The sequence below is a fragment of the Temnothorax nylanderi genome, unplaced genomic scaffold (genome assembly GCF_030848795.1).
Source record: "Temnothorax nylanderi isolate EJ_2023f unplaced genomic scaffold, tnyl_v1.0 TNYL_tig0142_pilon, whole genome shotgun sequence".
Lineage (NCBI taxonomy): Eukaryota > Metazoa > Arthropoda > Insecta > Hymenoptera > Formicidae > Temnothorax > Temnothorax nylanderi.
Window position 1 is genome coordinate 83,349 of NW_027249204.1, and position 23,798 is coordinate 107,146.

Below are 23,798 nucleotides of genomic sequence, written 5' to 3' on the forward strand. Positions count from 1 at the left end.
ATTAGACAAAACATTTGAATAACACGGGTGTGCAAAGACCAGAGCGAAGTAAAAATGTCCGCGAAATTACGCGTTATTATTTCAGCAGACCGGTTAACGGGTGATCTCGTTTGCGTAATAATCGGCTTGGGAATGGGAAACGACAATGGTAGTTGCGACGGAATGCGCTGTCGACTTATAGGTACATACAAACGATAAATGCCGCTTGCAACGAGATTGTCTTGTCCGTCGAGAGTTAACAAATATCGTTGTTAACTGAAAAAGCACCGAGTTGAATTGTGATCGTTAAATCTACCACGATTGTTGCGTCAAAACTTATTTGAAACTTCGTGATTGATGCTTGGATTAGATCGATGCTGCCATTTCTAGATATTATTTCGAAAGGAACATGATATATATTTTTAACAAATCAATGCATTAAGACAGGGGAATTGTCTAAAACTCTCTTCCCTTTTTTTAAATCAATTTTTCTTTTGTTGCCTTTTTTTTCTTGGCCGACACTAAACCCAAGTTATGGCAGATATGAGTTTACGTTCAGAGACGCAACTCGCAACGGTGGGCATTCGGCCGAGTGTGCCGAATGCGCAATTATCGAACACGACATAACGCCAGCCGCGGGAAGAAAGATCGCGGACTGCTTCAGAAGTGTACCGATTTCTTCCACCAGAAGTACGAGACTGCCGGCTCGTCGCTTTCACGAAACTTCTCTTTCGTAATGTCACCCGCAACAATTCCCTGTCATTTCTCGTCTCATTGCATTTGCATGCCGCATCAAACTCTCACCAAATCGATACTAATTGCATCGATTTTGTGAATACTGACATTCGATCCGACTTCTTGAACACACTTTTCACTTGTCAGAACGAATTAAAACACTAAATAGATGATAGATGACTATTTAAAAAAATAAGATAATATAAAAAAATATGAAATATTATAAATATCGCGCGTAAATTGTTAAAGGAAACTATATTAAGTAAAATATTATAAATCATGATTCTTGGGTAATTCCTATTTCGTTTGCGTAATTGCTAACCTGGGAATCTCTTGCGAATTTAGAATACCGGACTGTAATTGTGAGGCAATCTCTTTCTCTTTTTTCTCGAGCTAAGCGAGGACGACGCAATGAGCCTCGAAGGAAAGGATGTCACCGCCGAGATCGAGAGACGACGTCGTTATCGTCATTGCGGTCCGAAAAAGTCTACAGCTGCTATCGCCAGATGTAACCGCTCGTTCTCGATTCGGCTCGTCCCAGCTTCGTTTTCACTTCGTATACGCGGCTATTCCGAATTAGGCGATCTTATCGAAGACTTAAACGATGTTCCCAGGAGATCGTTCCGGTCTCTAAATTTATCTCAATCTTCGACTTTAACTTAGCTTGTCGGATGTCCGTCAGAAAGATCGTTTTCCAGCTCGAATTTTTTCGCGTTTACTTATCTTTCACTCAAATATTAATTAATCGGATATTTTAATTGGATTGATTGGATTGCACGTAGTCATGCATCGTTTCGTGCGCATTCTCTCCATTTATTCAACAGTTTAACGCTTCAGTAGATCCGCACGCCCTTGAATTTCAAAGAATGACCGACGAATCGACGGCGTAAAGCCAAGCCGTTCGCGCTTTACGTCTCGTGCGTGATTTTCTCGATCCTCTGGCGAGGCGAGTTCTCTCCGCCGCGCCGCGCGCGATAGAAATACGATCATACGAAGCGATTATTTCTTTGCGGCACAGAGCCTGGATAATTGCTATCTCGCTTATTGCGCCTCGGTCTCGCTTGTTGCGTTTTGGTCAGCGAGTATTTGGAATGAACGCAGTGGCGTAGTTCGAGTCTTTTACTGTTAATCTTACTTGATAGAGGTCATTCTTTACTCTTATCAAGATATGAATTGTTTTTCCGTTACTCGTATGACGAGCAATATCATTAAACAACATTCATACGAGATTGCCGATAATCCGTCAAATCTGAGGAACAGCAGATTTTTTTCGCATCAACGAAATTGGAAATTAGGAGTCGACCTTATTATAATACGGGCATTTTGATGCTGAAACAGATTTGAACTTTTACTTACTAAGGACTTTAAAGTAATTATATGAAACAATTTTTTTACTGATCCAGCTGTTGACTAAGCTGATGTGACGCTCCGAATTAGATTAATATTGTATTTTTTAACAGAAAAACTTTTTAAAAAATAATATTTCTGTTCTGAGTTTCTCTTTACATCGCATCGGCAGAAAAGAAAAGGGAACTGACTACGCTCCTGATGCAAATTCTCGTCCTGCAGTTAGAGTTGGCAGTTATGCAGAAAAGAGCATTCCGAGTAGTAACTCGGGGCTCGATTCGACAGGGCCCCGGTACCTTATTAGAATTTATATTTCAGAGTATTTCAGGAAATTGCGCGCTGCCTTTCAACCGGGTACTTTCTAATGAATCCGGAATCATTTTTCCTCCTCTTGAGAGAGGTCGTTCGTTAAGTCGGCGACTTTTCATCACCGTAGAAATCTCTAACATAAAATTTCGGGACGTAGGACCGACGACCCGCTTTTGACATTAACCGCACTCTTTTCTTCCAATATAACAAGTTTACAGTTTGTCGTTAGTTATGCTTATAGCATTAGTGCTTGATTTAATAACATTGATGGTCGGCGTCGTTTTTCCGTCAAAAAATCGCAAAACGAACCGTTTAATTCGTTTCAACTAATAATATCTGGAATATTATTAGTTATCGGCAAAAAAATATGCATTACCTAATAATTATTCGAACAGCTTCGAGAGTTCAAAGAATAAAAGGTTACGCCTGGGAAAAATAATATTTATTGATGAAAATTATTTTATATGATAAGCTTTTATAGACGTAATTTATGAAGAAAAATTATTTATTAATTCTTATTTAAGTAATGTTCATCAGTATGTGCACCCTTTGTTTTGATTACTAGATATACAAATTTTTTGCACTTGTCGAACTAATTTTATTAATGTTTCTACTGATATTTTATTCCACGTCTCTTGTAATTTCTTCTCTGCATGTCTTCTTTGTTTGTAGGAAGTATAGATTTTAATCAATAAAATAATAATGTAATATTGAATCAAGGATAGTTTGATGAACGTTGATAATATTTTAGGATACGTACAATTACAAGCAATATACAATAAAAACAGCGTTAATTATTCTAAAATCTAATAAAATGTTATTTATGTTAACAATGAGACATTTATTTAGCTTTGAGAATCAGAGTAAAATATAAAATATTTGATGTTCTCATAATTATGAGCAATAATGTACCTATATGTAAAGAATGGAGATACGCGGGCAAATTATGCACTTCATGCGTCCTTCGCGATATTTCACTTTACCTTCGGTATTTATCGCGCGTTGTTTACCGTAAGTTTTCTATCCACGAGATCAAGGACCACAAAGTGCTTTACTCTCAAGATTTACTCACGCGTCACCGCAATATCACAGGCCAATATTACGGGCCACAGAGAAGAGAAAGAGAGATGAAGAGAGAGTGTCTTGTAATAATATCGTGTAACTTACGTACGGGCGAGTTATTACGCGGCGCGGAAATATGTTAATATACCTATTTCTTAATATATAACCGGTAATGATGCACTTTACTTTATGGGATCGCGCGCACAGAACGTGTTCTCGAAACGGCCAATATCTCTCGTGCCGCCGAAGAAATCGCGCGGGATTTTTCCATCGTTATGCGTTTAACCTTATGCACTCCAGGAAATAAGCTCGACCAGGAAGCTGACCGTCGGAAATTTGAAAAAAAATTGACAATGTGTCGTCTCGTGCCGCGCCGTTCGATACGAAATATAGGGAATAATAAATATACAGGTCATATGGCCAATCTCCGAACAAACAATAAAAAGATATTGGTTTAAATGTATCTAAATAATAATAATTTATAGTAGGATTATTAAGATAGTGGGAATAACAATCGATAAAAATAATCGATAAAATTACATTACAAAAATATATATCAAATTAAGCAATAGGGGAATAATAACCGAGTCAACACGTTAGGATTACCTTGAAGGTGTGCTAGTCATTATTAGAAATGAAATCAAGTTTAATATGATTCGCTTATTTTTCAGGAGGCAGCAGTTGGAGCAGCCCGTATACTGCGAGTCCGAGTCGCGGCGACCCATCACCGTGGAAGATGACAAGCAAGACGTATCAGGCGCCAATCCGGAGAAAGTTAAGGTATAAAGCTACACATTGTCGGCTACGCTAATGGAACGTTTCTAAGTATTATAGCTTCCAATATATTTAGCTAGTACAATTATACGTATTGATGATGATTGATTTACACTCGCGACAACTAATCGCGTAGCTTTACGAATGAGAGCAAGAGGGGAGGTGAAGAAAAATGTATTCTGAAATATCTGTTGCAGAGTACGACGCAGGATCTATTCGAATTACTTGAGCGAGTGCAGAGTTCGCGTCTTGACGATCAACGCTGCGTTCTGCCGTCGTACTTTTCTCAGGTATGTGACAAGATTCATATTTATTCTAAGATTCATTTTTACGCGTTTTACTGCAATATCATTATGATGTTATTACGAGAGGAGAAAGAGAAAAAAAGAGCGTCTTGTAATAACATCGTATAATTTACATACGGGCGAGTTATTATGCGCCTCCGCGGCACGGAAATATGTTAATACGTCTATTTCTTAATATATCAAAACACGCAGATATGCGAATGACACCATACAGTAAATTATTTAGAAAATCGAAATGATAAAAAAAGTGTTTATTTTTTTTTCAACTGTAGACACTATATAAGGACAAGAAACTTTTTAGAATAAGACCCTTCCTAAAATAACTGATTATAAATAACTCCATATATTTATATGATATATAATACATATGTATTTAGGAGTAAAAATGTTTATGACACGTTTTTTTTATTTTTATTTAAGACGACTTTCCGCGACGTAACATTTACTTAAGTCAATGCGGCATACCGGTGCCCGTATATTCTAAAAGAACTGCGCTAGCTCCTCGTTATCTATATTTCACGCATTTAACCGTAATTTAACGAGTAGCTCGAAAGTCTCACGAAAGCTGGTCCAAATTTACGACATTTCATTTCTGTCTCACGCTTTCATGGTTGATTTAATTTTCAAGCGTTTCGAAATGAGATTGACAAACTGTCTCAACATCGCAACCGAATATTTCGAGCATATCTAATACTACGTAATCCTCACATACATAAATTGTTATGTTACTTTGCGAAAGTGGTTAGAACAGGGAGACCTTTGAGTGGAAACACGACGACCACACGGTGATCTGTACTTGGGTTGTAATAGATTTTACATAAAATTTATAGTCAAAGTATCATCTCTTTAATTATTATATATATTATATGTGTTGTTTTTTCACTATTGACCGCTATTGACGCGATATCTTGCTTGAAAGAAAAAAATAATCGGTTTCTCACAATAAATCTTTCCGTGAAAGACAAGAGATAAGCTTTTTTTCTGAAATCGTTCATTCGATTATTCTCAACTTTCCGTTTCTTGGGCGTAAATCTCGCGTGACACTGTCCACGCTCGGCTACGAGAACGAGCCAGAGATGAATGGACGACGATGCGAAAAAGAGGAGAGATAGGAAGAGGCTGAGAATGAATGAACAACGTGATCCGTCACGTCACGGCTGCCTGGACGCGGGCGAAAGAACTCGAGACGAATCGCCCGATCGCGCATCACTTGATTTCCTGCGATCGGGCAGAGCCGCGTCGCGTATGGGGCCCGGTATCGCCCCATACGTCAGAGACCCCGCGTTTCCCCCTCGCTAGAAGGGGCATCGTGCCAGTCACACATTAAATCGGCACGGTACAGGGGAACCTTGCCTTGTCCCCCTTTACTCAGCCCGAAATGGATAAAGAGAGAAACGCGCTTGTCTTCGCCTCGGCTTGCTGGTTTCGCGGTAATTGATTGAAACGCCCAACGGGATTAAATGACACCGCGGAGCAAATTATGCGGGATGATGCAGAAAAAGATGCTCTTTTCAACCATTGATGCTGAAAGAACAGCTAAAAAGGAATATTAGTGCTTTAATATCGAAACATTTGTAGCAATGAAATTCCCAAAATTGTAATTGCTGAAAATACTTTTGCATATTATATTAATAAAGGTGATGCTCATGTGACGATGGGTAGGAAATTATTCAACATTAAAAATGAATTTTTATTCCAAGAAAAAATTCCAAAAATTTCTCGAGAAGGTATGGGAATAAATAATAAAACCACGTTGCTTCCAGTTAATTTTAAATTTGATTCAAAGCGCCAGAGGATCATCAATCATACTCAGTTTAATCAGACGCGACGCTAAGTCGGATCTTCTCTTTCGATCGAAGAAACCAAGCGACTTTTACATTCGTGGGAAAAGTTATCACGAATAACAGGCAAAGAGAAAAAAAAAACAAGAGATGTCTGCAGGAAGTTGCGCATATGGGAATCGCTTTTGAGGAATATTGCGCGCCTCTCGCTTTCTTTCTCGCCGGTGAATCGCGATCCGGATTTCAACATACGAACTGTAATCATCTGCGTACCACATGCTATCCCACAATGTCGTGAGTCGTGAGAAGCGTTCGCTCCTTTTTACCCGAACTCGCTGTTCTTTTTTCTCCTGCTTTCGCTTCGTGTCTCTGCTTGATCGGTGGATGTTTTTTTGTTGCCGATAATGCAGATCGCGTTGATCGGTCTGATCGGAAAGGTATGTTACCGACGGTACGCACCACTATTCTATATTATCGGCTTAGAAGAAGTTGGTATCGTGATGATCTTCTTTATCAACAATTTAAAAAATATTTAATTTTATTACGTTTTTTATGCGCGAAATATATGTATAAAATTACATTGATCGAACGAATGAAATTGCGGATTATGCAATTTATTCTTCGACGATAAAATAAGGATTAATGTTAATGTTATTCTTTACATAATTTAAACGTCTACACGTTTAAACAAGCATAAAATAAAAAAATTATGAAATTTATTTAACTCTCTTTGATTATTGCGAATTAATTTCAATTAACGTTGCATACAGGGTTGTGCAGTAAATTTCAAGATAAGATATGTTTTATGAGGCTGCTGCTAGATGGCAGAAGAATTCTGTTAGTTTGCTCTCAATTTTTTACAAGGATAAATAATTCGCACAATTGTTTAGAATGTTTAGATTTAACGAATCCGCAGACTCGACTTTAATATGTACCTATTGCGGATATTCTCATTTACACATAATACTTCATATACATTTTTGCAAGCCATACATACTGCGATACATATGTGAGAAAAGATGGAAATAAGGAAAACTAATTTAAGGATAAAATGAGAAAGATACTAGAACCCATGATTGATATAACTAAAGTAGAATAGTGAAAGCTAGAGCTTATTTTTTATTTATATTCTTTAATTTTAAAAAACCAACTCTTTAAAATTCTTATATTTTTGCGTATTTTCATAGTAATATATTTGTGAAATAATAAAATCATATTAAGTATTTGTTTAATAATTACAGTTCAATTATCGCGATTTTTAATTATCTGTATTTCGCTTTAGGATCGAAAAGAATAATTAATTATTTATTTAATAATTATGATTAATTAAATAACAAATTAAATAACGATATCGTTCTATTTACTCAAGATAAATTTCTTTAAAGAAAGGATTCTTCGCTTCTCACGCGAAGGCAACGATAGAAACGAATTGCCTGTCATCTTCCATTGTGTTATTTTGAACGGCACATTTGTCAATCATCACAAAAATTTACGAGCATTTCTTAAGTAGTAAATAATTATATGGTTCATCATACGCGAACCGAAACTCTCCGAAACGCGTCGCTGATTCGCGCGACGCGATAAAACGAGACGCGCTATCGCAAAGGGCGAGGCAGGGGGAACGCGTCGCTTCCGGTCGGCCAGGTAAGCGCACCGGAAGCTGCCGCTTCGAACCATCGTACTCTGGCCGAACGGCCGGGAAGATTTTCAGATTTGTACCCTCTGCGCAGTGACCGTGAAGATCGTAGATTTCGTGTCGCGGGTCTCTCCTTCCACAAAAAGTAATCATTGTGCTCTTTGTGGACTACAATTGAGAAAGGAAGCGAGTGAATACGAAAAAACAAAGCTATTTGACAATATATGTTTGAAAACAAGGATAAACAAATAATTTAACGTTTAAAATTATTTTTAAATTATTGTGTAAAATTGGCAATTGCGTAATTGCGTAATATATAATTTAGTAACATTGGAAAGTAGAAGAACTTTCTTAAACTTATTGTTTCTCTTCAAATTGATTAGTGGGCGTATTATTTACTCTGACTTATTGGATCACGTAAAATTGCATATTCCGGCCAGATCTCTTTGTTAGAAACAATTTAATTTTTTATGAAGAATTGCATCGTACTTTCTATAGTAAATTCAAACCCCTGAATCATGTATACTGGCGAACAAATTCTCCCATTGCGTGGACTTTTTTCATATGTTTCTTAGCTCTTTTAAACGTTTATTGTCTTACTGTCTTCCTTAGATCTATCTGTTCTTTACTGTAACTTGTAAAGTAGTAATTTCGAGGTTTCTTCTTTTCTGCATCTTATTCTGCGTCTTTTGCTGATGTTGTAATTATAATCATACTATGTGTACTAAAGGGACTTTTCTTAATTCCCGTTTATAAATAAATATATAAATATTGGTAAATGAGAGACTGTAATTTATTTTTATTATCAGCTTGATGTAAGAAACGAAGATTCTTCAAGAAATTCTTGAGTAGATAAGACTTCATAATTTATTAATAATTTTGAAATTGAAATGACGTGTTAAACTTACTTAGGCAGGATCGTCGTTTTGGAAAATTCAGTCGACTTGAAGTATTCTTCATCGAGAAATTGTCAAGTTGTTTCCTTCTATGTACTTAATTCGTAAATAGCTTCATCATAACTGTTCTCTAGAATTAGTTGAACATGAGTTATAGACTATTCTGAATGTACCGGACGTGAATTCGAGAGTTTTGACCTTCGATATGTCGAAAGCGAGCTGTTATTAACGTTATATCGGCTCGTAATGTTAAAACTCTCGTCGATAGCGATTTAAATCGGCTGCAGCTGCTTGCAGCTCGTTAATCTACTCGTTATCTACCAACTGAACTCCATTGTGAAAAAAATACCAATCGGTATCCGCTACGCGCGCGCTCATCCATTTTCGGCTATCAGCTCTTCTCGAGCTCGAGCATCAACTAATCTTCTGCCTAATAAAAGATTATTATGCATCGTAACCGCTGCGCTTCCAGGCGTTAATTGCTTCCTGGCGTCCGGCATAATTACCGTAACATCGGTATAATTACGCGTTTTATCTCATAAGCGAGGTAATCTATGGAATCGTTTCAATGAGCGAGTTTCAAGTTTAATATCCGATTCATCCACTAATCCAATTTAACCTACAATTCTATTCCGTTCTCCAACTCGATTCATTCTCCGATTCGATTCATTCGTGCCGTTATTAGCGCATGTGATACAAAATTTCGTTCAATATTCACGAATCCATTGATTTAATTTTTCGGATTTCCTTTTTTCCGACAGAACAACATCGTATACGATTAATCGTTGTCGTCGAGGTATAAATATCTGCCCCGCAAAATCCCCAATTTTAAAGGGTCGCATATGTAAATAATTGAGAAGGAGGCGGAAGGCGGAAGGTGGCGGGTGGCGAACGGCATGACGCTTTCCAATTTTCGGGCGCAGGAAGTTGAGCAAAATAACGAAACAAAGAGGCGTGGACACAAAGAAACGGGAAGCCTCGTCGACAACGAAATAAGTCGACCACGAAAGGACATCCGGTCTCTCTCGTTCTCTCTCCCTCTCCCTCTTTCCCTCCCCCTTGGTTCTCCCCCTTGGTTCTCTCCCTCGGTTCTCGCCACAAACTTACGTTTCCTCTCGGTTTCACCTTCCGTACCACCTGTCGTTACCATGCGGATGCCAAGGGCTCACCTTGCTCTTGAAAGGCTCCTGTACGCGAATGAATTTCGCGAACTTCGACCTCGAAGAGCATCATGTTCGTCATTGCTCCGCAGTTAGAGCTACGTTACTTGAGCGCTCGTCGTTTCCTATTAAAATTTTTGCTTTTTTGTAATATATAAATAGGAAGGAGATATTTAGAATTTCCTGCGACTAACAGTTATCAATAGAAGCAGACCTAGCTTCAATGAAGTGTGTGTATCGAATTTTGCATAGTTGGTCCCGACATGTGTGACACATTCGAAAAAGTTTAGTTTTCTTTTAATTTAAATATACAGGTCACACGGCCAATCTCCGAGCAAACAATAAAAAGATGTTAGTTCAAATGTAAATAATAATAATTTATTAGATAGTAGGAATAACAATTGTTTCGACTTACTTAGTCACCATCAGAACATATTTGGTTAAACCGATAAAATATCATTTCTCCTAATTTCTTCAGCGATATCTAATTTGCCGTCAACTCACATTTGACGCAACAAGACTCGATAGAAAAACAAAGCGAGAAAAATTGTGCAGGATGTCCGATGACAATCCGTGTAATACCGTTCGCGTTCGTGGATAGATAGAGCGGGTTAAACTGAATAGAAAAGTCTTGTATTTGTGATTTTCGCAATAATTATTGAAAAGTTAAATAATTAAGATCTGCAAATGAGCGTGCATCGATTCAGCGGCAAAAGATAGCCCAGTGTTACACATTATTGGCCGTTGTTAGAAACGCACTTCTCCCAATGCCCCGCCGCGCCGCACGTATAGCAACCGCAGTCAGCGATGCCGCGCCAGGCTGTCTTTTGTCTGAATCGTGCGGATACATGTTCACAGATCTTTATTAATTAATTTCTCATTTATTTATTATTGAAAAAATCGCAAAATGATAGAGAACTTTTTCATTCAGGGGATGCTGGAGCCGTCTGTTTTACCGGCATTTTGTTGTCGGCACGTAGCGTCGTTAATATTTGACAGAATTAAAAATCTTTTTCCAGAATTGCAGTACATACATTAATGATTCAGGGGAACTCCGATTTTATATAGAAAACGAGAAAAAATTACGGAAGTACAGATTTCCTTATCTACTTTTATCCCAATATGGCGTCTCGAGTAGCGGCGAGCTGTCAGCTCGTCACAAGATGTATTTCATATAAGAGATATACCATTGGTACGAACGCGAAAACAAGTTCCCCTGAATTGCACAACAATAAAAACATCGATAAACCCCTCAAATCAAGATTTGGAAGCGTAATATAAAAGTATAATGTCGATGTGTATCGTGCGTATGTGTGCGTGCAATGTAGCGTGCTATCCTTGTCTATATCTTTGTCTATACAAGGACAGATATAGTCGGTGACCACTTCTTTATCGACGCTGATCGAGTTCGCCTGCGGCTCCAGCATCCCCCTGCTGTACCTGCTTACGAGCGGTGTTACACCCATTATCAGATGCTCTGTATGTATTTTTACAAGAATTTTTCTATGCCGATTTATGTTCAAACCACGTAGGTTCGAAATTACACAGACGAGGGAGGTTTCTGCGAAGAAGAGATTTTGCGATACCAGCTTTTCTTTTTGAAATATTCGAGACTTTAATAGAGACCCCGGCGCCAGTCTACTCGGGTTCGCCCGGTCGGAAAATGAAGAACTCGTCAAGGGAACAACCGTAAAATATCGAAAAGCACGATCTGACCTAATTGATTGGGAATAGTTGCGGCTAGAGAAGAGCGTGCGGTTTCAGGAAGAATCGAGTTTACGAGCTCGATGGCGACCGTGGCAACATTTGCAGCTCGATGGTGAGAGTTTTAAGAACGACAGACCGATGCGCCGCGGGGTGACGGACGGGGGCACGGTTAGGACTGTCGAGACGAGGGGTACGACTACGGCGCCGGGTACGGTACAATGACGGATGTAAAGAAAAAGGTACCCTTTATTGTGTAGGTCATTTGTTTACTTGGCGCCTCGAAAATCATCGTTTTAAACTGAAGAGGAGTACGTGAGAGAATGCAAAAAAGCAATGCACAAGAGAAACTTGTATATTCCTTTATGCTTCGCATTCTCGGATAAAAATCAAGAAACGATTGGTAATCTTATAACGACGGCGATGTATAGCGCTGATGGAATCTCTGTTAACGCATCACGAATACACACAGATCGCCTTCCACAGATTTCCACAGATATTTCAGACGAATGGTCGAAGAATGGAACTCGGAATAAGTCGAGGACGCTTTCGACGGAAACGTTGAAAGGAAGAGATTTACTTCTCTTTTCTTCGAGGAAGACTACGTAAATTCAACACGATCGAATTTTATTTCATCCGAGGCGTCTCTCGCTCGACGGGGTGGGAACATGAGGCACTTGCTCCAGTTTTCTCGCGTACAATCCAAGGTTTACATGCTGATGTTCGCGTCCCCTTCCCCCAGGCTTCTCTCTATCCGGCACTGTCGGGAGACGGCAAGCGGCAAGCGCGCTCGCCGCTCAGTCGCGTCTTCGCATTCACGGCGTGAGGTCACGTGGTGCCGCGCGAGTACCGTCGCACCAGTCCCGTCTCGCGCATTGTCTCCACAATCAGTTTTCTCGCGTGCAGTCGCTCACGCGTGTTGCATCGTGTAGGACGTTGCCGTGATTCTCTCATGTGACTTTCTATTCCGACCTCACTTGGCGAACCTCGCGTCGCCCACCTACGTCGCGATCTGTTCTCGAAAGCTACGGCGGAGAGTGGAACGAGAGGGAGAGACGGAAAACAGGTTGCGTCGCGTGCACCTTGTTTCGGGAGTGCTGAAATTCGGAGTAGCCGACGAATGACAGTCAGCATGACCGGCGACGAAGATCGTCGACGCCGGACAACGGCGTCCGCATTCAGACCCGATCGGACGCTGTAAGGCTCCACACCGTTTCAGGATCGGATCGCCTTCTCTCCACGCGGCAGACAGAGAAATTTTGTGTCGTCGAGAGGAATTTTTTTCTCCTGAAAAACACGCTGCTTCAACTCGACGCCGCAGAATGCTACCGATACCGACTTCTTCGTAATTTCTTCGTAATTTCTTCGTAATTTTATCGAGAAACGTTAGCACGCACCGCAGGCCGGAGTTTGGATTCTACGCGCGCAAAGTCAGCGTCGAGATATCGCCGATCCATGATACAGATGATAACTTCACTGGTTGGAGTTCTTCCCAAAACACGCGGGCGACGACGCGCACGTGCCTGCTCTTGAGAAGGCTGTGTCCGCAGGCTAGAAAGTAAATCCCCTGAGCGTTCGAAGGTGCGAAACTCGGACGAAATCTGAGTTCTCGATCTCAACGTTCCCGACAGATCGAAAGCGAGGAACAGCGAGGTAAAATACCATATAGTATTACCGAGCTAAGTGAAGTCGGCCGTGAATCCGAGCGCAACGTCGATCAATCGAGGAAAGTGGTTTTTTAAACGACGATTTCTATCGTGATTGCGCGTTATGATGGGGGTACTGAGATGGAGGCACGATCTCAGATCGGAGGCCGCGGCGCAGCAACAGCAGGAACAGCAACAACAGAGAGCGGAGCGGTCAGCCGGACACAACAGTCACTCGCACACTTTCCCAAAGCTCCTGTCGCAGGTGAGTCCCTCCCCCTCCACGTCCCAAAGATGCAATGCTGATGCGCCTACCTGCACCTACCTAAACAAGACACCTCAGGCAAATAGGAATCCCTCATTGTTTCGAGCTTTTTTGAAATATGAAATTTCAAATGTAATTAAATTTTTGCCATATAGGATAAAACTATTGAACCCATACGATATATATTGGAAAAAAATATACAGAGTATTTCCAAAGTGACTCTATTTTGTGAAATAGGAATGATAAAAACACCTTTAAGGCATGAAAAAAACACACATCAATGTCTCTGCAAATTTCAAAACGATTAATTGTTTCGTGAAACACACGTTCAAGCATTGCAGGTGTTATCTTTTGAATCGTTTTAGTAATACAATTTCGAAGATCAGCTATATCTCTAATTCTTCTACGATAAACTTCAGACTTACTATTAATAAAACCCAATTAGAGATATAGCTGTGATCTTCGAAATCGTGAAATTAGTGAAGCGGTTCAAAAGATAACATTTGCAACGTTATATTCCGCGAAACAGTAGATCCCTTTGAAATCTGTAGAGACATTGATAGTCACGATGTAACTAATAATTAAATTAGACCCATACAATACGTATTTTATTTAAATATATACATACTTTCATGTCTTAAATGTGGTTTTTAGAATTCCTATTATTTTGTAAACTAAATAGTCACTTCAGGAACACCTCGTATATTGTAAATGAATTTAATTTTATTTAATACGTAGCAACGTAATGATATTAACAAATATATAAGCGAATATATTTCAATGCTATGCGAAATATTGTTACGCAGGAATGATGTACGCAGGACACGAGAATAGAGTACAATGTACAATATTACACGGCAATACACGCGCGCCAAATTCAGATATGTCGGGCATTTAGGCACTTTGAATATTTACGAGCGCCGTTTTCGTCGGAGAAATGCGAATCCGTTTCTCGATACGCCTCGAGACGCTACTCTCGTCTTTTACAAACGAGAAAATATCATAGCGGCTTCCTTTCTTTACGTGTCTAAGAATGCCGATGTTGGTAACGAGCCAAGCCGCGATAGAGGAATAGCGCGACGTCGCGAAGGACAAGAAGAAGAAGTGGAAGAAAGGCACAACGTATCGGCGAAACGAGAGCGTTAACTGTAACTCCGGGCCGGTGGTCTGTTCATTTTCCTAGCGCGACCCGTTACGCGCTCTTAAAAAAAAATCCCATTTTCCCACGAGCGATCTCTTCGCGGTTTCCGCACGCGCATCATTTCTGCATGGCAAGAGAGAGGAAGGGGGCATCCCTATATGCGGAATTGTCGCGGATGCGTCGGGGGGTTTTTTTTTTCTTAGACGAGAGCTATTCGTTGTCCAATTCTAGCGCGAATGTACAAGCAGTGCGACAGTCATCCACCATAAATTGTTATTCCAATCGCCGATTATCAATTGCATTAAGCAAGTAACGTTCCATGAGATAAGAATAATTATAAGTGTTGAATACAGAAATTCTACTCTCTTGGCAAAATCGGAAAGTAACGTGAAATAAACCTTTTCTTTTAATTGATGTGTATATGAACGGACCGCGGTCGTTTTAATCGTTTCGTGATTTCGACTTTTAAAATCGTGCCACGCTGATTCACGCGCGCATATCAGGCGTAATACGTTCGAAGGGCTTGACCGGCGAATTAAATGCGATCTCTTAACAACCGGTTAGCACGTGCTCGACGACAAGCATTTTAATTCTCCATAGAAGACGCGACACAGAGCTCTGATCGCCGAGAATTACGCTTGTCGTTCGATGACCGGTGCCGAGCGTTCTCTCGTGCGCGATTTAACCGCGCGCAGCCAATTATCGTTCCTTTTTTTTGTGCCTGACCTCGCCATGAAATTCGTAATCGGCTGTTGCAGCTGTCGCGGATGTTAAATTGAACGGGCTTCGCACGCAATGATCTAAAGCGTTTTCATTGTAAAATTGAGAATCTCTGATGAATAAATATGAAAGTTAGAAGCTAAAAATAGTGGTTTCTTGACTAAAAGATTCTTGTGCGAAAGTAATGAAGCATACATCGTCCAGAGATATTCAATAAAGAAACTTTCATGTCGCTACGTATGTCATAACTTACATAATCGTCAGAGCACTCCACTTTGAGACGTCAAGCAGTTCTTGGGATGATTTATTCATAGCATGCTCGAAAGAGAACATCGCCGGAGATTTTGACGCATGCTTAAACGCGCCTGAAATCTTTTCTCTTGAAATCTTTATTTATAACGGCAACGCGTACGACAACTTGTACAGTTAACGGAGCGCTCAACTCGAAGATCTGAAATACAGAGGTATATCGCGAAGCAGAGAAACAACGACTCGCTGCATCTTTCAAATCGTCACCGAGGATTTAGGTGTATCCGCATGTAACTGACTCATCTCTACACCTTCTTTCTTTCGACAGCATGCTTATCGCGCTATGTCACAGCTTCGTCCCATCATCGAGGCAAGGCTAGCTGCGACTGCGACTGCGACCACAAGATTCCGAGCGGTCGTCGACGCGGGAAATCTTCATCCGTCGCGAAAACCTCACCGTTTCTCTATCTTGGATTGCATAATTCATATTTCCGAGCAGGAAAGCGCGATTCAGATCTGGAATAAAGACGAACGGCGCGACGAAACGAAACGAGACGAGACGAGACGTGATTGAGAATATAGGCTCGGAGTCACGCGCCACGCGAAAGAACGTTTTCTCGTAGTCGTGAAATACAAGCTCACCGGACGAATGAGCAACCGTTTTAAAAGGCGCTCCGCAAAAGGGGCCGCACAGCTGTTCGCGTGTCCCTGGTTCTCTCCCTCTCCCCCCTCTCTCTCTCTCTTCGTTTTGACATATAAGGCCCGAAGCCAAAGCAGGCTCGTATGAACTCGTACGAATGCGCAACCGAAGGAAGATTTTAGTCGGTTAACGTTGCTAACGATACACCACCGTGGAATGTCCATATAGGGTGTCCCCTGAAGTATAAAGGGCTTCCCTTGAAAATATCGGTGTGAAATAAATTCTTTTGCGTGGAAGCTTGTGTAGAATTGGGAACATGATTCCTTACGAGAATATATAATGAAATGTTACAAGTGTATCGGAGAAATAAACGATAATGCAATCTTAATTGGCACGAGATAGCGCTAATGACTATTGCGACCAGCGTAATTGCGATGTAAATGCATTTAGCATTGAAATTTCATTGAAAAGAAAACACGAATCGGAGACATATGTAAGGACATAAGCGACAGAAATGACACCAAAATTAAGGATTTTCTAAAATTATTTTATTTTTAATTAAATAATATAACTATGTCTAAGAGTTGTATACAATTTAAAAAATGCGTTTAGTTGGATGTTTGATACATATAGAACCTGCAATGTATAAAAAATTGATTTAATATTTGTCGATTGTGAAGTTGAAAACAACGTCAGATTTTGATTTGATCAGACAGGAAACGGAATACCATCGTGTGCAAATGTTACGAGAACCACCCTGTATAAACAGCCAGGTGCACTCACCCTGCAGCTGTCGTGCCGCCTGGTTTCCGGCTAACGAAATGGCGAAAAATCGATTTGTCTTGTCCGGAATTCGGTCTCTCTTGCCGTCGTCTTTTTAATATCTATCACAAAGTCACAAAATATTGAAACTTGAAATAGTCATTTATAAAAACAAAGAATGCAAGCGTTCAATTAAAATTAAGCTTTCCGATTGTCAGAACGATCGTAAAATTAGAAAAATAATTTTTATATCAGAATAATACCCGAGGTTTCTCTCGGACATTACTGCGTCGATGTTCGGGAGATTGTATATTCGACTGGTTTACCAAATTTGTGTATTTTCGACCTTAACCCCATTCTCGCGTGCGTAGAAGGGCGATTGTAGGCGCTAAATGCGATAAAAGCACCTATTTGAGCCAGATAGGCTTGATTAAGTTAGACTACCCGCGGAGATTCGCACAAGCGATTAGACGTTCTCGGCAGCGTTGAGCGGAACGGAACGTTGTAACAATACGATTTTCCCGAAATACAAAATTAGTTTCAGTAATAATATATTGATATTAGATATATCCGAAGTTGCCATATATTTGACATTAATTTTTCTTAATAACTTTGTGTATAACTGACATGAGTAATATTGAAGAATTTAATCAAATTGATGTTTATTCCGCATTAAAAGTGTCTAAAAATCGGAGATAATTTTGCAATTTTGCAAGTAAGCGTGATCTTTTGTTATCTGTAACCGTCAAATCAGACAAATGTACACGGCTTCGGCTTTGACATAGTGAAATAGGGCGAAATTCTTGCATAGGGCACGGAAAAGAAAAAAGAGAAGAAAGGAAAAGGGAGAGGATTTGGCTGCACGAAACGCATCCCTGACCTGCTTCTTAAATCCTGACCGACCAGTCCTGCCGGTGACAGGGTTATGTGGGCGATGATATATAAGTTGCGGCTCGTTAGTACAGCATGATAATGATTTTCTCTATCAGAGATCTCCATATATTCTGAATTTTAGCTCTCCGAAATGCAAGTTAATATTTACGATATTTGAGGTAGAATTTTCGCGCTTCTTCAGGAAAAAACTCGGGGTATTTTTTCTTCAGTTACAGAAGAACTGGAAAATTTTAAGTGATAATTTAGTGGAATTTAATGATTTTCTCTCTTTGATTCTAAAATAACTTTAATAAATAACTTCCTGATAGTTTACGCAATTTTTCAGCCTTTCTAATTTTAATTTTGAATTAGATTTCATTTGAACAATTAGATTTCAACCGAATAACCGGGTTTCAATCGAATAACTGTGGCGAAATGATCCTGGGTAAAGATGCCCCGCAGTTCACCTTTGATTCCGCTGGATCCCTTTTGTGCGATTCTGTTTGATGAAGCTTTTACAAGTGCGACTGCTAACGTACGAATGATCGGAGTCTCGCCGACTGCATCTAGCAGACAATTTCATTCCTGACGCACCTCGCGAGTTCGTGTACATACGGGACTGTACATGGGCGCGTCCAACAATGCGCGCCTGCACTGAATTATTCATCCCCGCAAGAGAGAAAGAGAAAGAGAGAGCGAGAGAGAACCAAAGCGACTACACTGCTACTCTCTCATTCGCGTCTTTGCCTCCGTCTCTTTCTCTCTTCTTCGCCGCCTACTCTACCTACTCAGCTCTCCTTTTCCTTGTACGTAAAGGTAGGGGATCCCTGTATTCAACACAACTTCCCGTCCTCCCTCAATCTTTTTTTTCTCTTTTCTCCTTCCGCGCGTGTAGATCACCACTCGACGAGAAGCGGCGAATGAAAAAATCACAAGCTCCTTGACCCTCCGTAATCCACACGTGTCACGTCGTCGTTGAGAAAAGTATCGCGGAATCATGCGTTTTACTCGAGAAGTCTTAATTGGTCTGCGAAAGGATTCGATACGCGCGGATAATTCCTCTTTGAAATAGGATCGGATCTGTCGCGTATGATGCGATATTATAATTTATCAACGCGTGATACGGCAAGTACTTTTCTGTAGCTATCACGTACGAATGGAGAACTCTTGAATGTTTTATAGATTTAATGACGAATCATACGGCGCACTCTTCGATTAGGGTCACCATAAACTTTACGAATTCACAAACATTCACATGATTGTCCTTGAATGTGTAATGTTTCCAGTGGATCGCTAAGTTTTAATCTAATAATTCCGGAGCGAGAGAAGGGCTTGAATTCTCACAAAGACGAAATTTCGATACCGGATTTACGTCCAGGGTCGATACAGATTCGCGGTCTGCCACATCTCCCGCATCATTTCTTTGATTGCACACGAGAGAACGGAACTCGTGCGAATCTATCGAAGTGAACGGCGTTAATGATCGTTGCGATCGATGCGTCGACAGGACGATATAATTGCTCCTAGAGGGCCTCTCTAATTGCTCCTCATCGCGTGGCACGTTATACATCATCGCTTATGTGATTTCAGTGCGGGGCATGATGCATGGCTATTTTGTACGCTATCGCGAGCATTAAAGAGCGTACGTTTGCCCCTACGTGACACAACCAGTTTCCGGATTTTATCATCACTTAGGCGTGAGATGCAGCCGCTCAAGTGAGCGACAATTATAATAGATTAGACATCGGTTATATTTTAAGATATGATAGTCCAATGAATAAGAACAACTGTGCTCAGTGTAGCGCGCTTTTCGTTTCATAAATTTTGGTGAAATACGTACAAGCGTGACGGTGCACAAATGCGTCAACTAATCTTCCACATAAATTCTGCAAGCTATTAGTCGAGACGCTTATATCGGTACAAATAAGATGGTCTTCAGATTGCATTAGGGAAATCTTATTACTTGATTGTCTTTCGAGAGATTTCACTGAGATGTATTAAATAATGCGACAATGTAAACAATGAATTATATGTCGCTATCACAAATAGCTTGCGATTTGAATTTGCATATAGGATGTAGTCATGGAAGGAATGAGTCATGGCAAACAGGAGATCGATTTTCCGCGGCCGCGTTAAGGATCGTCCGATATCATCGGGGTTAATCGCGAACGGCACTTCGTCACGAAAGACACGCGCCATAAGGTCATCCCCTGGATGTCTTACGTAACGCGACGCATATATGCGTGTGCACGTGTACGTGATTATGAGCGTGCGATGACGTACGTGCTATCTAGAACGATGAATCGGCCGTTCGCGGTTGATTTGAGGAAGGGAATAATAAAGGTGGCGATATTTCCCGTTTGTCATAACAGGGATTATTACCATATTATCGGAGGATACGTGTGTGTCTACATAAAAATATATTAAAAGCATAAATGTGTGTATGTGTGTATGTGAAGGAATAAATCTGAAGTTATTCGAGAAGAAACTGATGGAGAGATAAAAAGTGGAGTTACATAATAATTGTCATGATAAGGTCATAGCGTTGAAATACATTGTGTAAATTGCATTACGAATACATTGTGTATTATTAATCACAATTAACGTAACATGATATTTTACATTCCAATATTTGGCTAAGCTTCTCTTAGAAAGTTTACCAACTTCTTGACGAGCCACAAAATTTTGGATATTCCCAGCTGTTATTAAGCTCATTATTTCATTCGAGAGAAAACACTCTTCGTAATAATACGCGAACGCGTATAATGCTTCCTACTCAAGGGCTCTTATCCTACTTTATGTAACTAAATAGGATGTAACTATTGCAACTAATCAGTCCGTGGAGGTGGGCTCATTAACGCTGAGCAGCGACTCGTTAACACGCCGGAGGGCAAACGTTGACAGAATACACATGTCTGTAAGCAATAAGCTGCTAAGCTCATAGTAAATTAATTATAATTATAATGAGATTGTGGCTATAAATAATAACTAAAATATAGAAATTGGTTTCTTTGATTACGGATTTGATATTTGAATATATTAATGTAACCTATAATTAATTATAATTTCATTTTCATGAGTGACCTCATTAGTATACCATTTTGATACTTCGCATTACGAAAAATTAATAAGATTATAGGTAATCTCATAAGTGTTACATCTTTTTCGTTTTGATTTTTTCACACTGGCATATCATAAAAAGCCGCTAAACAATTAAGAACGAAGCTGTACGACACTGTCATAGCGTTTCTCATATAATTGCAACGATCTAGAATTGATGTCGTATAAAAATGAGAGTATTTCGCGAATCACCCCGGTATTCACCGACCAGTCTGTCCTATTGTCAAGACGAGGTACGGGAATAAGAAGAACTTGGTTATGAGAACACTCATGTTCGTCGTTGTCCGAAGGGGGACAAGAAAAGGAGGAGGTTTATTACGGCCCACGGCTGAATTGCGTCGTGGAGCGTAGCATTATACGTATACGCCCTTCCGACATTACCATTGCGACCGATACATGACTCACGGAGGAGGCGAAATTGCTCGCGCTTATCGTAACTAGTCCTAGCCCGCTCCACGATCGATTCCGACGGCGCAAACGGCTCTCCGTTGTGTAAGAAATTGTGTGCGGTATCGGGCGCGAGGATTCGCAGCATCCGCGTCTAGGAGACTTTCCTTTCTCTCCAAGACCCTGTCGGCCGCCGCGCCGCACCGCACCATCCCCCTACGGCAGTAGTTTGCATTCGCCTCCTGAAATTCCGAGCTCCGAGAGAGGAGCTACCGCTATACGTGCTCTCTTTCTTTCTCTGCCGAAAGGGTTGCTCTCTGCTCTCTCTTTTCTATCTTCGGGACGTTTTTTCAAGTGCCCTGCAGGCATTTTCGCGGTTCTTGAAGAGAGAAGCACATACGGGGAAGTATCTGCGTGAGAGAAAGATTCTCACGCGTTTTTCACTTCCGCATCCCGATAACTACGTAGCACGCGGTAGCACCAGCTCGCTGAGCAGAACGCCGTCGAGTACTTTGTTTCCTGAGAAATACGCCAATTTTTGTTAAATAAGGCCTTACTCTTCGACTCCTTTTACGTTTAGTCTCAAACGGTGTCATACAGTTTTACGAAATTAGAGCGAGTGCAACTGAGGAATTTTGAATGCAACAGCAGTGTAACTTTTTTCAGAGGTGCGAGAAAGATAATTTTAAAATTAAAAAAACCAAACTTAGATTTATTTTATTGAGTTTATGAAAAAGCAAGCGAGAAGGTTAAATTTAAATTAATTCTTACAATTTAAAAAAAAAATAGTACATTAATTGTGTTGAATTCTTTATTCAGCATTGAGACATTATTATTATATAATAATTTATTTTATTTCATTATTGTTATTTGTCAATGCTACTATTATTATTTGATAATCAATATCCAGTTCCAATTTTTTCGTAACGCGTCTCAAGGTTTTTTCCTTTCTAGAAGCGATTAACATACAGCACCGCATCCTGGTGATTTCGCGATTCCGAGAATTTTCTGTAAGTCCTACCTATTCGTCTGTCCCTCCTCGTTGATTCAATCGAGGGTTTCCTGCTACCCACAACTCGATGAATCATTTTATACATGCTACTCCTACCTCCGTAACCCAACTTTCACCGTCTCTCTTTCTCTCTCTCTCTCTCTCTTTCCCTCTTTTTTTCCCTGCAAAATCCTCTCTCTTTTACCTCTCTCCTTGTCTGCGTTTTGCCTCCGCAACAACTTCCTCTTCGTCCAGTCTTCTTAAAGCTTGAAGCTCTTTTCGAAGCTTGTCGATCGTTACAACTTATCAAAATTTTATATAAAATAATTTGATTACTTGATTATTTGATTACACTCCCCTAATTGCACAGTGATTTATTTAACTTGAAAACAAAATTTTTTTGGTACTATTCTATCTCTCGATGAATATAAAAAAATATTAAAACAAAATTAATATTCAATCGAAGAAAAATGGAGCCTTGAGCCGTAACAAGGTGTTGGTGTTCGTATATTCTATACTTAAATTATAATGTACATACTACATATATTCCAACTTAATAGACTGCGCGCCGCAAATTTGTCGGACTTGAAACACAGCTATCTTGGAACATTAATACCCTTCCCTCCCCGGAATTAAATCGACACGATTTAATTATTTAAAAAACTGTAAAGAATTTATTGCGAAAAATATTACCTCAGCCAGGATTAAAATTAATATTCTTTATTCTTCAAAATCTGTAGAATAAACTGTGGTTTTTAAAATTGAAGTATGCAGCTATATATGAATGTTGCTTTGTAGTCTTCGTACCTCGTTTCTTCAAATATCAGATAGACATTATTCCCTGCAATTCGTCTCCCACTCAGCTCGTTTTATTCAGATCGGATAATTTCCACGCTCGCATGCCAACAGCCCACCGACCGACCATTGTTCGCAACCAGACCGAGGTTGATAGTACTGCTGGTTAGTTAGCGGTAGATACCTACGCACTATCGAACGACGATGACTCCCCTGATGGGAGCCGTTATCCGACGAGGAGTGGATCATGCTGTTTCGGAACTTTCCGCCCTTGGGAAATAGCAAACTATTCCACGCGTGATCTTCTCTTCTCTCGAACTTGAAGCGTTATACGATTCTCTGACTATAATTGAATCGGTGCGGTAGACGTCGGTCGATCTACACAGCCAATTTGCGCTCTTCATGCAGTCTCATGGCTCGCCAGTATCGTGCTTCTTCATCGATCGCACGATCTATGATTTTCAAAAATCCAGACAACTAATGAAAAACGTTAATCTACAATCTAAGAGGTATTAATCTAT

At 40.1% G+C, this 23,798-nt stretch overlaps 1 protein-coding gene across 11 annotated transcripts in view; it reads left to right on the top strand.

Annotated features, from left to right (window-relative positions):
* Positions 1-23,798, top strand: part of LOC139777248 (rap1 GTPase-activating protein 1) — a 112,144-nt gene that overhangs the window by 65,356 nt on the left and 22,990 nt on the right. For 10 of the 11 annotated variants that reach the window (XM_071714546.1, XM_071714547.1, XM_071714548.1 and 7 more), the window contains 2 exons: positions 4,104-4,212; positions 4,404-4,496. In XM_071714546.1, the coding sequence (XP_071570647.1) occupies positions 4,104-4,212; positions 4,404-4,496 (202 nt within the window). Of the gene's footprint in view, positions 1-4,103; positions 4,213-4,403; positions 4,497-12,493; positions 13,600-23,798 lie in introns of those variants that run through there. The other variant, XM_071714558.1, reaches the window with a different exon arrangement.